At 42.8% G+C, this 16,677-nt stretch overlaps 1 protein-coding gene across 8 annotated transcripts in view; it reads right to left on the bottom strand.

Annotated features, from left to right (window-relative positions):
- The window catches only part of FAM13A (family with sequence similarity 13 member A), a 135,298-nt gene that overhangs the window by 13,815 nt on the left and 104,806 nt on the right, over nt 1-16,677 (bottom strand). For all 8 annotated transcript variants that reach the window (XM_054202355.1, XM_054202354.1, XM_054202353.1 and 5 more), the window contains 6 exons: nt 12,907-13,057; nt 4,961-5,174; nt 4,433-4,571; nt 3,247-3,328; nt 2,885-3,105; nt 1,450-1,533 (listed from right to left, as the gene is read on the bottom strand). In XM_054202355.1, the coding sequence (XP_054058330.1) occupies nt 1,450-1,533; nt 2,885-3,105; nt 3,247-3,328; nt 4,433-4,571; nt 4,961-5,174; nt 12,907-13,057 (891 nt within the window). The remainder of the gene's footprint in view (nt 1-1,449; nt 1,534-2,884; nt 3,106-3,246; nt 3,329-4,432; nt 4,572-4,960; nt 5,175-12,906; nt 13,058-16,677) is intronic.

Below are 16,677 nucleotides of genomic sequence, written 5' to 3' on the forward strand. Positions count from 1 at the left end.
AGGAGCTGTGAACAGCAAAAGCTGATCAGCTGCAGTCTTCCTTGCCCTGCAGTTCAGTGTTGCTAGGTATAGGCTGCTTACTTAAAAACAAAAAAAATAAAAAGCAGTTGTATAAATAAAGCATCAGAAAGGGGAGAAAAAACAAAAGGTATGCTGACAAGCTAGACTCTGGGCTTGTTCTCTTTTTAAACAGATTGAAGTGGGTTCACTTCAACGAGATGCCACCTGTTGATTTATATCATCGCAAAAGCAGCAAAACCAGACCCAGTCTCATGGAGAAGACAGAGAAGGGTAAGTAGATTCCCTTGTGCTGGCCTTTTGCTATTTTACACAATAATAAAACTGCATGTCCTCTTCTACAACTATGCTGTTTTCAGCTGCTGGTATATGCAACTGTAGAATATTAGCACTTCATGAAGGTGTTTAAATAAATCAGCGAAACTTTTTTAAAACAATGGTCAAAGGAGGAAATAATTCAGGAGCAAAAGGAAGGAAGAGATCAGGACTCCCATGCAGCAGCAGAATGACAGATTTGTCAGCTGCACTAATCAAGTACTCCTTATAAGCAGTAATTTGCTGCTCCCAAGCCACTGCTGAAGGGATTAGCACCACTCTGAAATTAAGTTGCTTTACCTATACAGCTGGTAGCAAAGATTATAATGTCATCAGTGAAAGAGGAGAAGGGATTCATACAAAGCCAACTTGGTGGCCTGGAAGCCACTATGTTTCTGCCATGGCAGGGATCAACAGTACACAATACTTAATTCTCTGTCTTCACAAATAATTTTCCTTTGTTAAGATCAAACCTCATGCCCTTCCCTTCCACCAGCACATGGAAAAAAACATCTGTTTCTCAGGGGAAGAATGAAATCAACTTATGCTGTGATGCTCAGGAGACAAACTGTTTCACAAATCCTTTGGCACAAGTGGATTGTGCGAACAGCAAGGTGCGGGTGCCTCCCTGCAAACAGCAAGGTGCCGGGAGAAATACGCTGTAGCTCCTCTAAGAATGTATGCACGCCTGTCCTCCCAGTTAGCCATTAATAATTGCAAATGGCAAAATTCCTGACTGCACAAGGGACTGTACAGTGCAGACTGTATCCCTGGCAAACCTGGTGAGTCAGCTGGGCCACAAACTGGATGTCTGTAGATCCTGGGGAGTGCGATGCCAAAATAACGCACATTCAGCCTCATTCAGCCTGTAGGCTCAGTCCTACAGGTATCCGCCAAACCCAGTGCTCTGTTCAGACAACACCTTGCTGAGAACAGACTCCTCAGTAGCAGAGATAGTGAAGGATCAGGGAGGTGGATTAGAGGATGCATGTGTGGTTTGAACAGTGAGAAGTTCCAGTGACTGTGACGTCAAAGGAGCATTAGGGGGATCATTTAGCATAGACAAAGACATATAAAGATGTACTTCGAAAAAAAAACCCACGCTGCTGTACGTACCGGTCTGCCATGAATGCTTTCGTAATACAGCAAAGCTTTTTGAAGAGCCACCTTTTCAGCTGCTATCTGATCTCTTGTCATGTCCTACGAAAAGTGGCACAGGGAGAGAGGAGGAAGAGAAAAAAGTCAGATTCCTGGACTCAAACAGTACTGATTTGTGGCCTAATCAAAGTCGTGTCATTTTGTCATTAACGTCTTGAAGACTCATCTCTACCTTCCAATCATCTTTTCCCATCTATATTGCAAAAGAGACTGTTAACATGAGTGGCACCCTATGCGCAATGCAGGCAGATTAAACCCGTATAAACTTTGCATATGAAGGTATTTTATGTACATAATGGGAATCAATTATCAGTGTGCTTTGAAAAAACAATAGTGTATGCATCTTTTAATGATGGCGTCCTCTATTGAGCTTAGATCTGTAGTGTAAGTTCTACAACAAAACACATGTTCTTTCTTGTTCTCCAAATCTGAGATAAGCTTCAGTACCTCTTGCAAAGCTTGCCATCTTTGCTTTGACTGCCACAAACACACTTTACCAAGAACTGAAGAGCAGTCAGACTACCTCTTTCTGCCAATTCTGCTATGGACCTCTGGCAGACAGGCTGAGGGTACCAAGCCAAATAAAGGGCAGACAGTTGGAGAAGACTTCCTCAACCAAGTTTGCCAGAGTTCCCCCACTGAACTCGCCTGATGCGGAGCCTTTTCTCTCTATCACAGCACCAAGTACTATCACAGGCCCTCTTTAAATGGCTAGGCTGTGAATTCTTGCTATTGTCAGAAAATAGCCAAATGCACACTGTGTGTATGTTCTTCTGCAGATCTAGTAAACAAAGATAATCCTGTCTGCTCCTCTCTTACAAAGCACTGCACAATTTACATGTCAGCAGACTCAAGGACTTCACTTACAAGGCTGCCCAAACTTCAGGAACTAGCAGCATCAGATACAATGACCTCCCTGCTGATAACCCTCAGAGATCATTACAGCAGCTAACAGAGCTCAATATGAAATTCTGAAGAGCAGCAATAAAACCCCCTGAAAGAAGAGCATTCAGCTTTGGAGTGAACTAGATGGAAACAGATGACCCAATCTCCAGTACCACTGGAAGACTCAGAATTTGCCAAAAGCCTTTGGACATAACAACTGAAATAGCCAAATACAGGGCAGGAAATATTGCAATAATTCCGAAACGTTACTTGGAATAGACAAGGATCAGAAAAAGAACACACAATGGCTTCAACAGAAACTCACCTCTGGAAAAAAAATCAGATACTAAAGGCAAAGGGAAAGCAACTAAAGCAAGTGATCCAGGAGTAAAGGTTGTAGACTTTGTGACAAAACATAGAAGACCACAGCGGTTTCACAAGTGACTGTGCAGCCATGAGTTACCTACTTGTACTTAAAAGGCCTAAATCTGATCTGTCTACATTGTACCTTAATATCTTCAGGTCGATTTGTCTCTGTTCGTTTTTCTTGAAGCTTCTTCTGGATAGAATCAAGGGTTGCTTCCACGGCAGGCTTGGCAGATTTATCTGACAGGTCTTGCTTCTTGTCATCGTCCTTTTCGAGCTGAGAGCCGAAGCTCTTGGGGAGCGTGTTGCTCCGCTGACGCACAACAGGGCCAAGGTCTTCCTCCGATATCTTCAGTTTTGACTCTAAACAGGGACATTTGGGGCAAGGTGAAGGATTTTTCTTTTTTAAAAATGTGACAGTGACAGGAACACTGCCTAACATCCAATTTAAATGAGGCAGAGTCCAGCTGCCCCCCCGAAGGTGCACCAGTGGTGGCTGCTCACCTTTGAGTTGCTTTCGGAATTTGGCCAAATCATTTGTCCATTTGAGCACTTCAGGATTGGCTGCTTTGTCGCTGTGGGAAGGCTGGGAGAAAAGAACAGTCATGCTGAATCTGTGTTAAACCAGCAGAAGAGACCCACTGAAACAAGCGTGTGTCACAAAAAGAGGTACAACAGAATATGAACCCAGCATAAAGCATGGGCACTGGCTTCTGACTGGCACCTGCATACCTCTGACCAGCTCATTTAAGATCTTGCTTTAATTGCTCCTGCCTCTCACAACACTGTCTCTTATGGGCATCATGAGATTGATTTTCTTTTTAGAAAACACTAAACTTTTGATGGCAAACATTAAATTGTTGGAGTGGCTCAGTGGGCTAGATGCACATTGGAATCCTTGTGCTTACTGTTTTCTAACAAGAGGGCACCTCCAAAATAGAGGAAGCCCAGCACGAACAGTTTGAGAAGCGTTAGGATGCATGTATCCACACCAAAGGCTGCCTTACATCCAAAGACACTGAAATAACCCAAATGATAGGCTACAGCAAGCTCTGAGCATTTCTTCCACCCTCTTCTACTGCAGGCAAGATCCTTTCAGTACAATCCCTTGTGGTTTAGTTCACCCACAAAGATGCACACATGCAAAGCTTTAGTTCCTTAAAAAGCTTTCTGTGCATCGGAAGGGCATGTCAGGAATAATTAGAGTACAGTACACTGCTACTGCTCAGCAGCACTTGACTGTGGTTCTTTACTCAGGAGTAAAGGCGGCTGCTCGCTCCCCTCTGCAATACACTGGTGTTCTGGGATTACCATCATGCAAATGAGATGTGCAGTTGTGCTTCCCATAAACTGAACTTGAATAAATAAACAAAGAGAAGTTTAACATAGCTATTGCTACACACCGAGTGTGTGTTTTTGGCACGCTGTCTGAAGCAGTGATCAAAATCCTGTGAATTTACTAGGCTATCTCTTATGCTGCACTCATAGTACATAATGCCTGGAAAGGTAATCTGCTTGGCATGAATGCATATTTTCTTTTTTTGGGCAGCAGCTTTTCTCTTCTTTTTTTTTTTTTCTCCTTATAAAAGCTTTCAAGCCCTCTGTATGTTTGACAGACTTCCCTGATGTCCTTTCCCTTTGTTGCTAGTGCATACCCCTCTATACAGATGCGTAAGCCCTAGTGACTCACTCTGTATTTCCTCTCCTCTTCGAATTTGTCCTCAAATCTCCTGATCTTTTTCTTCAGTCCCTGAATCCTCCGGGTGAGTTGTGCAGGGGTAAGGTCCTCTCTGTCATCTTCATAAGATCCCAAAGATGAACTCCGCCTCCTATCAAGAGCAGAGATTGCAGGAAGAGCTTATCCAAATAGCCACAGTACACCTTCATACAGAGAAGGTCATTTAAACTTTGTGTAAATAAAGGCAAATAAATCCCACAGATGTAAGAAAGCTATGTTTCTACTCTGTAATGACAGATAGCAAAAGATGCTGTAACAGCCTCTTTCAGCAACAGCAACTGCCTAGATATTAATTCACAAAACCAGAAATGATTAGTTACCAAGAACTTTTCTAAAAATATGATTTCCTGTCAGCAGGAACAGAAACCCAACACAGCATATCTATCCGGCGTATGTGATCCAAAGAGATGTTGCTTGGTGCAACTGTGCAAACCCTTTACAGCTGGGTGCCAGAGTCAGCACACGCAAATCACAACCCACCTCATGAAGGAATGAGAATTGGGAGGGGAAGGAGGCACTTCTGTGTCATCCAGGTACTGTTGGCTCTGTCCATAGGCATAGAAGCGAGGGGACAGCATAGGATCACTGTCCTCATCCAGAAGCTGGCGAATTAAGCGACCGGCCTGCGGGGAAAGGCGAGCCTCATCTGAGTCTAAGCCGTCTCGCTGCCATGAGGAAAGAGCAGGGATGGGCTCTGGGAACAGTAAGACAAAGGCTGGTTTTATCGTTTTTGTTTTACATGTATGACAGACTCCAGGCAACTTTTCTAATGAACCCTGACTTTTTCGTCCTGGACTGCGATTCCTTGTCATAGGCATTCTCCGGGTCATTACTCGCATCTGCCCAGTGTGCAAAGCAATGCAAAGCATTGTCTGGACACAGTGGGTACTCTACACAAACATAAATAATCTCCTAGGTGCAACAGAAAACCGTACACAGAAGTTAGCCAGTAATTGCCACAGACTGACACCAAAAGAAGCTATCACCAGCCAGGACCTTTGAGGAAAACGTTATGCTGAACAAGAGAGAACTACTGGCACATGGCAGTATACAGGAGGCAACTGGATTACAGGAGGATTTTTTTTTTCAATTTCAGGATGTATAAATGCTGTAAATGAATAGCATATTAATTGTCCTCCCATAGCCTCCAATGCTGCCTCTATTGGAAATTCAAAGACTAGGAGTAAGCCTAGGTTCTTCTAGTCTGCAAGAAAAAGGTGTCTCACATTACTACCTGTTCCATGGGGTGCCTAGCCTGTAAATTAACAATTATGGTAATACAGTCCGAGTTTCCCCCCTCTTCTCTTTCACATGCAATCCTGCTGCTTAACAGCATGGTAGACAAGTGAGGAGATCTTCAGTCCCCTGGACGATCTAACCAGCTGAAGTGAAAGCAATATTCTACAGGGAGATGGTGCAGTGAGAGAGAAAGGGAAACCCAAGTTAGCATTGCTGATTAGCATAGTGGAGGCCACGGAAAGCAATCGCCTCAATCTTGTGATCACTCCCTCCAGATGCCATAAAGAGTCTAACGTTTTGTGTTCAGATAGTTTACTAAGCTGATTTGCATGCTCCTACTTAGCACCACAGGATTAGACAGTTTAAGAGCCAGGCTTTGAACTTATAAATCTAAGAAATAGTTCTAGAGTCAAGTAACAAAACAAAAACCTTATAGAAAGCTCCCACACCAGTTGCAGAGCTACAGACTCACTATTTCCCATGCCTTGTGCATCTATTCTTCTTCCAAGAAGAGAAGGGGCTTTGAAGTTAACAATTTTTTAATAAAAAGCAGTATTCCCTTTTGCTGAACAAGGTTAACATTTTCACAGCTCAGAATGGATTGCATGAGGATTCCTTTACAGAACCTCTAACGCTGTTTAACATTCCCCCCCACGTACAATTAGGACAGCACAAGATCATCCACAATTCAGTAATGACAGGCTCAGTGGTATTTTGCCTGTACACGGTGTCAAACGAGCTCTCCTCCTCTTCCCTTCTTCCTTAGCGCATGAATATAAATGGCACGCCTCTGCTTAGAGGCTGGTGCTGCACGCAAACTGATGCGCTGCTCTGAAAGGGATGGCTGGAGGGTTTTGCCTAAGAGCCTCTCGCAGGTATTGCGATAAGCAAAGCACATAAAAGCCTGGCTCACAGAGGCTACCTCGAGGAGGTGTGCGAGTCCCGAGTGTATATATGGTGTTTTGCCACGGATTGGAAAGCTTATGCAGCCTACGCGTCTCTCAGTTAATTTCTGGAACAAGAGTTTTTTTCTAAGCTGCGTTCAATCTTGGCAGTTCCTAATACCTGAAATATTTTGCTCAAGGAATCTGATAAGAAGGAAGGTGAAACGAAGGGCAAACCCTTCAGTCAAACTGCAACACTTTGGTGTCGCACACTTCACAGAATCTCTCATGATTTCAGGAAGGTTCTCGCAAGAACTCTTGTAGCAAAATAAAGGCTAACAACGCCTAATTTGATACATTTGACTAGCAGGAATGAGGTTAAGTGACGCACGTGATTCTTCCAGACACCTCTCACTTCCAATTTTTGGAATACACTCTCACCCCCAAACAGAATTTGCTCTTGGAAATCGTAAAATCACACCTCCATGAGATTTACACAGATGGAATGAACTTAGAAGAAATCAGCAGCGTATTTAGCAGTAACCAAATTAAGCTCCTACCACACCAGCTAACAAAGGCATTATTAATCATGCATGATGCATGTGACTTTGTCCCAAGGCAGATTTATATACCAGATAGCATGCGACATTCAGGGAACTGCAACGGCTCAAAGAGCCTCTGATCGAACCCTAAAAGACAGCAAAGCACTTTATGCAAGCTAGCAGAGATCGAGGTATGTGTGCTTTCTATTTTGTTGATTTCAAAATACTGCCCCAAAATAGAAACTCCCATTCAAAAGGAGAAAGTGTTAAAAAAGAGAAGGGAAAAAGCCCTTAAAGGAAAAAAATCAAATTTGAGACTTGATAGAAGAAATGGCTGCTATAGAAAATCAGCTGGTTTTAACCCCTGCTCCCGGAAGGCCTGACTCTGTGGGTAACTTGTTTCCCTTGCTGACTCTAAGTATTTAGAAGAGAAAGATCTCATCCAGGTGCAAAATGGCTAACCCCTTAGAAAGTAACATGGCAATTAATTAAGGAATATATTTAGGTATGTAGAATTACGGATTTTGTCTACATCAGACATGAAGCGGACCAGAGCTGTTGTCCAACTGACTTATCTCGCATGCTGGCCAGGTGCCAGGCGCTTCAGCTGGAAGCACTAGAATTGCTGGATTGCACAAATACACAAATTACCCCACAAAGGGTAAGCTGCCGTTTTTTCTGACAGTGCACAATCAATTAATTGCTTTTAAACAGAATACATGATATGTTTTGTTATTCATGTGTCCAAGATAGCTATCAAAGTGTTGAACCTTTTCTGAAGGCTGCTATATTCCTGTACTTAATGGTTCAGGTTTGAAGTATCTGCTATCAGGATTAATGTTGTCACCCTTTCACCCTTCTGTTAACTGAAGAATAAAATCTCAGTAAAGACTGTAAATGTTTTACCTTTTCTTTGCCATTAACTTGACAGAACAGTTACCCTGATTCATCTTCTGTCTTGAAGAAAACTCTCAGATTTCTACTCATCTCCACATTCCTTCTATTTACTATTTTTTCCCCCATTTTCTATAATGGCCACATTTCATTAAAAAAATTATTTGGGAATATTTAACCACCATGGGTGTACCAGTGCAGAGAAAGTGTGAAAAAAATTCCTATTTCTTGGTCAGACTCTCAACACATTTCTTTTAGGTAGCCTTTTCTAAGTTGGCGCAGAAGTGAAATACGCTGGTATTGAGCCTGCAGTCCTTCACAAGCGCTGCACTCCCTCTCAAAATCCCACAACCACCTAATCTTTCAACAAAGCTGTCAGCCATCTGCCAGGTGTTGCTCTGCAGAACTCTGTAGCTCTGTAGGCACACATACGCCTGTGGCGATACAACCTCTCTGCCAACCTGCCGCATAGAGGGCTGGAGATATTAATAAACCTGGATCACATGAGAAGGAAGAAAGATTAATTGCATCAAATTGGTGTGTTACTGGTGAGCTCCAAGCCATCTTGCTGATAAAAATGGACTTTTTTTTATCATTACATTGTACATTTGACACAGAGTTACTGAGGATGCCAGGCCAACAGAGGGGTCCCCACATGCACATCCCACCTGAGGTGCAGACGGCAAAATGCCGCGGGCACCTCCTGTTTCCCTCTCTGCAGCCACACAGCTGATATATGCTGCTACCACTGCTTTTACGCACACCCATCTGACAAACAAAGGAGGCCAAATCTTAGCTGCTGTAAACTGAAGTAGGTCTGGAGGGATTAAAAAGCCTAAACTAATTAAACACCTGAGTCCTAGTATTAAATCCCACTTGACAGACCCCAAAAAGACCTCTCATAATGAAGTGAATAAAGCAATTCAAAACCCCCAAAACATTCACTAGCTCAGTAACAACCTATTTTACTCATCTTATAAATAGCTGTTTGAAAACATCCTTGTTTGAATACATCAGGAGGTATTCTTCCTACGTAGATCAAAAAGAATGGCCCAAATAAAGTGCTACCACACCTTTTCAGTTAGTGAGATGACACATCTCTCAGCTAGCAAGACAACTTTGTATTTTGTTTATAATATAATGTCATAATAAACAATGAAAAAAAATATTTAAAAAATATTGATGCTGTAAAATAAAATCAGTAAACAATGTAATTATTCTTTTCTACATATAGTAATAAAAATTCAGTGTGTTTCAACACGTTTTGATTTCTTATGCTAAAAAGCATTACACACAAATACACTGGTGTATCTAAGCCCACAGTGTTGAAAAAAGGAAACCTAAATCCAGCTTCCCTGTTGTTATACTCTTTGGATTTTTTTTCATTACACTGTCTTTTTTTTTCATGGGAAAGTGTCAATTAAGTCAGTGTCAAAACTATTTGTAGATCAGCTTCACCCTCAGGGCCTCAGTGCTGCAATACTGGAGTTCTCAACACTGAGAACTCAAATTGTGTTTTAAACTTTCTTTTTTTAATTTTTTTTTTTTTAAGCTTGAAAGTTTGCAGAAAAATGTCCGCTGATGGTTTCATAAGTGCTTGTTACTGCAAACTCTGCTTGAAATCTCATCTACAGAACGTTTTTTTTAAAACGTCAGTAATCGGGCGATGTAGGCAGTAATCACATGCGTCGTTATCGATTTACTGAACTGCCTGTTCAGCTCCAAGCTGCTGACAGGGCCAGCCCCTGTTACGAAGAGCAACATACTTCCAGATTTTCCTTGAGGGCAGGATAGCGAGTTCTGGGCTTGAATTAGAAACATTTGGTAAGAAATCTGCACAATAGCGCTGGGCTGTGAGAGAACACTCTGTTCTCCTCTCTCGCAGCACTCGATTCGAATGTAATCCACAACAATTAAAGACCTTTGCTGTGGAAGTAGCTCTGAAAACGCTTGCTCGCAAGCCGTCTCAGCTGGCACCGACTGACCGGCTTAGCAGGCGAGCCTGGCAGTCAGACATCCCAGCTCACAGGCAGATCGGTTCACACCCAGCCTGAGAATAAAACTATTCGATTTGCATCCCCCAAACGCACACTAGCAAAATACTTCTCTTGGACCACAGGAAATGCACCTAGGGTAAGTGGTTCAGCACTTGAATTTGGTTTGGGCACTGCTCACGCCCTGCGTACTCCATCAATAGCCTGATGGTTGCTACAAGTGTACCCCTATAGGTGGCGGGCAAGCGGATGCGGAAAGCGGGCACATGGCAGAGGATGAGCATTGGAGGAAGCAAATTTCTCTGTCCTCTCTCTGCTCAGCTTCAGGTAAAGGGGACACAGCCTGAAGAAGTACAGCAAGTTTCTCCTCTTGCGCACAGATTTGACTATGCAGCAAACCTCAAAAAAAAAAAAATCTGGTAGAAATTACTTCTAGCATAACATAAAAGGCAGAGGGCCCTGTCAGCTCACCTAACAGCAGTTATCACCGTCTGTGCCCCGAATGAGGGGTTTTAAGAGAGCTCTGGTCTTAACATGATGGAGAGTCTGCCTGAGTGACAAATAAAAGCTAGCCAATGGACAAGGCTGTCTTGCATAATTTTGTGCCCATTCTTCAAGGCCCTTTCCTGACATTTGACTGGAGGCAGTGACAGCTACAGCCAAAGGCAACCCCTCCACCTGTAATTGTTCTCACAGGCCATTTGTGAAAGGCCCAGCAGTTGCCCTGGTCACTAGGTGCTCTCCCTGTCCCCAAAAGTCAGCTCAACTATGTCTTGGAGGAATGGGTAATTTTCTGAGAGATGGACCGACCGAATTTGCTAGAGCAAAGCAATAAATAACTCACAGTGTTACAGCAGTTGGAGGCACAGTCCTTTCCCTTTTCACTGGGGATGCAACCTGAGCTGCGGCAGAGATCCTGAAGAGATGTGTGAAGGCTGAGTGACAGAGGCCGGCAGGGGCAGGGAGGATGCCCTGGCTGCTAGAGCTGTGGATGAGTGGTACAACCCCGCCTTGCAAATCCACTTGCAAATCAACGACAGACTGCAAAAGCAGCCTGAGAGCTGACGTTAACATCTTCCCCTTCCTGGCTGCTGCGAGCTTGATTTCACATCCACGGCTAGGAAAGACTCAGTCTTTCCTTGCTGAGATACAGAAGGCACCATTTTGCTGCTCTTTCATCTGCGCCAACAAAATGGTGATTCTGGAAGGCAAGTATTTTAGATGACATCTCTCTCGCCCCAGACAGCTGATTCTTTTGCAACTGCCCACCTCTTGTGAAACACACGTCAACAGAATGGAGGAAGGAAAAATCCAAAAGAAGCACTCTTCAAGCACAGTCACACGTGCTCTTAACCCTGTTTCATACTTGCAGGAGAAGAAAGCTAGAATCCAAACATAAGAGCATGCCTACGAAGAGAGTTATACCAAAGATGCAACTTATTTCATAGGACGGGAAAGCCTCTGGCAGACAGAAAGAAGCTGTGTTCTCCCGTTCATGCATTCATATGACTCCCATTAGTAACCCAGGAAGAAAAAAGAGAGTCATTATTTCCAAAGGTTCACATGACGTCTGAAGCCACACATCACCTCTGAGAACACAGACGTGCTCACCCTGGCTCGAGACCCCGCGGGCCAGCACTAATTACCATCTCAGCAAACACATAAGGCGGCCAAGGCCTCCTGGGAGCCCTTCCATGGCGCTTTGATCAGCCATGCTGCATGCCTGGTGATACCACCCAGGGAATCCCGCCTACCAAGCAAGTGGAGAAATTCTCTCCCATCCATGGTGACTAGTTCCCTGGCTGAATCAAAGGCAGCCACAGCCACGGGTTTTCTTTACTCACGCCCGAAGTGTCATAACTGCTCCCCTCCTAGAGGGAAAAGCAAAATATACCAGGTCACGTACACTGTGGAGGCAGGAGCAAAGAACTTAACTTCGAAGTGTTCCTCAGAGATTGTTTTTTTAGAGCAATAAATTAATTACACATTTTCCCTCTCTTGCTTTACTAAAATACCATAGTTGCATTTTCCTGTTTCTTCCCTGTCAAAACCCCTCTTTCACTTCCAAAGCACAAACTAACAGAATAATTCTTCCTTGTACACAGAGACATACTCAGTAATTGGAAAAGGGCTTGATCCCAGAGATGCTGGACACCTTAAATTCGTCTCAATTTCAAATGAAATTGAGGTTCGTGGCACCCACAGAGTTCCCCCGGATTTCCCTCTCTTAAGTGAGTCAGTGCAAACAGCCAACCAAGCATGCACTCTGGACATGAGAGCTAAGAAACAGTATTAAAATAATTTAAACCACATGCAATTTAACACTGCCGTTTGAGCTGGTGATCAGAATTTTTTCACAGCATACATAAAACCCAAGTTGTTTGTAAGAGCATCAAAAGACAGAGTAGCAAATAGACAGCCCTTTTTCCAGCTGTGCTTTTCATATCCAAATCATTATTTCCAAATAGTGATTGAAGTGGAAGAAAAGAGAGGAAAGAAGGAAGTTCCTTTTAGACTGTGAAATACCCAGTTTCTTTGAAGTGTAGGGCAGTCTAGCTTAATACTCGAGTGACAGCCACCAAGAAATAAGTTATCCTGAAACATTCAGGGACTTAACACTACCAAACAGCGCATGGAAGTAACTTCAAGAGTAAAACAATTAATTTTCTTCCTCTAAGTGATAATTGGAATTGGTACCCATCCAGTATTTTGCTTCCAGTTTCTCCAAACTTTCAGTTCCATATTCAGGACAAAATTGCTTTCCTGTTGTTTTTGGCAAGGGAAAGTGATCACATAAAGATATACCCAGCCCACTCAGGTTTCCCTCTCCCTCCTTTCACTCATACGACCAGCCATCACACAATCAATCCTACCTTCCCAGTTGTTGTCATCACACAGTGCTGTCAAATCCAGCCGAGGCACTTCTGACACAAAGCTGTTTTCCTGATCATCAGCATCTTGATTTCTTTGCAACTTGTTTTCAGGAATGCTTGGATGCTCTTGAATCTTCATACTTGAAGTCAGCTATATTCCCATACACCCACAGAAATGAGAAAGAAAAGAAAAAAATGTTTCAGGAGGCAGGAGGAAAAAAAAAACAACCCTGCAGTCACAGCAGCAGTAAGCTCATGCCTTTAGCTAAAAAGATCCAAACAAACAGACCCTGACATTTCCAGCTCCAAATCCGAATCCCCTGTTCAGTGACCCCTACATACACTAATTGCTCACTCACACCGGTAAAAACATCTGTCCATCGGCCTTCCTTGAATTTTTCTTTCTTTAGAAAGCCACTGCAAGTTCCCGAGACTGCCTGCCCTGACAACTGCATGTAGCTGAAAAAGCCTCTGGTAATCGATTGGGATGAAAAGGGAGGGAGGAAGGCAGGGAGAAAGGGAGAGAGAGAGGGGGTGGCTGCATACGCTTCCTACAGGAGTGCAACTCCTCAGAGCAACAACAAAAACGCCGCTGCTGTTGTAAGGCTGTAGCAATATGGTGTCTTCGAAAAAAGCAGGCACCGGAGCTCCTGAGGTAGCAGCCGCAGACAGCAAGCAGTGCAGGCTACGTACATGAATGCTCTCATGCAGGCTGTGCTGGCTCAGATCAATTAGTGCCAGCTAAGCTGTGCTGGCTGCACATTCCCCGATTTCCTGTGGTTGTTTTCTAGCTGGGCGTGGGGAGAGCAGAACTATTTATGGAGGAGCTCTGGGTATTAAAGCAGTGTTGCGCAAATCCAAACGGCAGTGGGGTTTGGCATCTCAGCTGGAAGCAGTGTGGACTCTGGGAAAAAGCCAAAAAATTCACACAAGCATCCAATGACTTAGGAAAGAAAAAAAAAAAAAAAAAGAGGCAGAATGCTGTGAAGTAAATGATTCATCGCTTAGCACTACCTAGAAGCAACTGCTGTTTGTCTCACCACTATTCACCCCTGCACATACCACACGTCGTGTGCATTTATGCAGAAATCACTGCCATTCCCACAATCCAGACACACAGTGCGCGTGTCTGTAATACTGCTTGATGACACGAGCAGTTTTGTCATTCTAAAATAAATTAGCTGCAATGCCTCACAGAGGGCAGTACAGAAAAGGAAGTGTAAAGCATGCGCATAAACATATAGTGTGATATGTATAAACCCACAAACAAATATAGAGCTATCCAAACAGAAAGCATTACATTACTACATAAACTATTTGATCTTGGTAAGAACAGCGTAGGCATAATTCTCTCAAATATAGTCTAGCAGATAGTTTACATGCAGGTTCCCCTCCCCCCGCCCCCAGGTATTTTGATAATCTAGTTAGCAATCTGCATATGTGTAAAGTAAACGGGCCTTAAGAAAACAACCGGTATATTTGGATGTATTTTACTTTTGAATCCAGAAGCATGGCCAAACTGTACTAAATCAATATCCTTACTACATGCCACTAAGGCACATTTAATTTTTTTCATCTGCATAAAGCTAATGGGGTGTTTTTTCCCCCTTTGCACAGAGAAAAACGAGTAAGCTTCACGTAGAGAGGAAAACACCTTCTCGGTAGACAAATCATACGAATAAATGTTTTTATCTGGATTCAATCCTATCAATCCCTGCAACTAGACAGGGTGACAGATAATCTCATCTAGGCTCCCTTTGCCACGAAAGGTTGGACCAGGTGATGTTTGGAGATTCCTTCCAACCTGGGATATTCTATGGTTCTAAAAACCTGAGTGATGAACACCCTGGTGAGTGTTCTGCATTGTGTTTGTATAAGGTTTGTATTTCCTTTTCATTTTAATAAATTGCCTTTTTGAACCATTATAACAAAAGGAAACACTAGATGACAGTTTGCACTAACAACTCATACAGCTTGACACTAAATCTGATTACAAACATGTTTATTGTGAGAGCTCTACATGGAAAAATGCTAATTCACCATTCAATATCTTTTAAGCTGCTTCCAGGTTGGGAGGACTTAAATATTTCTTCAAGGTCCAGTAACAAATTTCTTGCCAGGATCTAAATAGTCAGTGTACATTACAAACAGAAAGACTGGTCAGTGGCCAAAAACAGGTAGTCTTTTACATTTACTAAAGAACAAATTGTACCAGTTGATAAACTGCATTTAAACTGCCAGCACAGTATTTTAAGGCAGAATGAAACAGAGCAAGAAATTTCAAAATAGGTGCTACTTTCAATAACATCAAGAAGTGTAAATAGACGAACTTATCTAGATTTTAACAATTTCAAAGGCAGAAACCTGAAAATACCATCTCATCACCACTGCTGATACCAATTCCAGAGTTAAATGTCTTTCTATGAAGAGCGTATAGTCTCTTGACTTATTAAGATATCTTAAAAGATATCTGTAGCGGATATAAGAGCATTTCCCAGATGGGTAAACATTTTCATTACAGATACATTACAAAGATCATATCAATGTATTCTTCCTTCTAAAGTCACTTCACTTGATGGAAATATTTAAAAGCTGTTTAAAAACAGGCCTGTGCTGTTCCTGCAGCCAGTTACTCTCCTTTCCTTGCTCACTGATGTAGCCTCTAATACAATGAATAAATCATTAGTGTTCTGAAGAACAATGGTGGTACAAACCCAGGAGACTCAAGCAAGCAGATGATTTCCTGATGCCACCAGTTGCAACCTCCAGAACAAAAATCAAGTAAGGGAGAACTTCTGTGCTTTAGGTATGGATGTGCCATAATTTCTTACATACCAAAGGGGCAGCAAGTTGATGATCCCAGTAGCAGTTGGCAGTCACAGTGCACTGCTGATATTACATACATGACCACAAAAAAAAATATCTTCAAATTAGGCACTTGAGTTCTGCTTTTTAGAAGCTGCTTCTGCAGCCATGCTTTGCATGGTAACAGTAACTACAGATCTAAGTAACTTGGGGATAAGTCAGCTACTTTGATTCTCCCTGCTCCAAAGGAGATTCAGCATAAAAAGTAGCCCAAACAGCTACAAATAAATGGCAACAGAAAGATCTTTGAATTCTGATCAGGAAGTTGTATTCAGTTCGATTACACGTGGATTCAAATCAATTTTATTTAAAAGGCTTGCTTCCCCTACTTCTGACCATGCATTACAAGCACAAGCAGGAAGCATCCTTAAGCACCTCTTGGTAATATAATCTGATGCAAGAACAGAGCTGTTCTGCTGCCTTACTCCTGAGTCACGCTAATCCCCCTCTATGCTTGTTGCCACGTTGGTGTGAATCTTAAGCCCCCTTCCCTTATCGAAACCTGGGTACTAGAAACCTGTGTTTTCCAAATCACAGCCTACATCCTGGAGCTTAGCTACTTCCAAGGGCAGATTATGAAGGCTACAAAAGCGCTGAAAATTCATTCAGGACATGTGTTTCAAGGTATTTTTACTGCCTCATGGAGACCCGACTCTGCAATACCGGTAGCTATGGAAAATTCCAAATGCTTTTCCTAATATCTTCTGACTGGAGACAGGGTGAGAAAGAGCAAAGAGTAAGGAAGTCCATGTCCCTTCCTCATGCTGAATGAGCTGTTTGTTACAAAAGGTATGTCTTTAAGCTGCCCTAAGCTAAAGGCTTATAAGGGACAAGGAATGTAAAACTACCCTGCAGGAATGTAACATTTTCTTGACCTTGTAATTCCTATATAATACAATCTCTGGA

Source organism: Rissa tridactyla, chromosome 5 (assembly GCF_028500815.1).
Source record: "Rissa tridactyla isolate bRisTri1 chromosome 5, bRisTri1.patW.cur.20221130, whole genome shotgun sequence".
Classification (NCBI taxonomy): domain Eukaryota; kingdom Metazoa; phylum Chordata; class Aves; order Charadriiformes; family Laridae; genus Rissa; species Rissa tridactyla.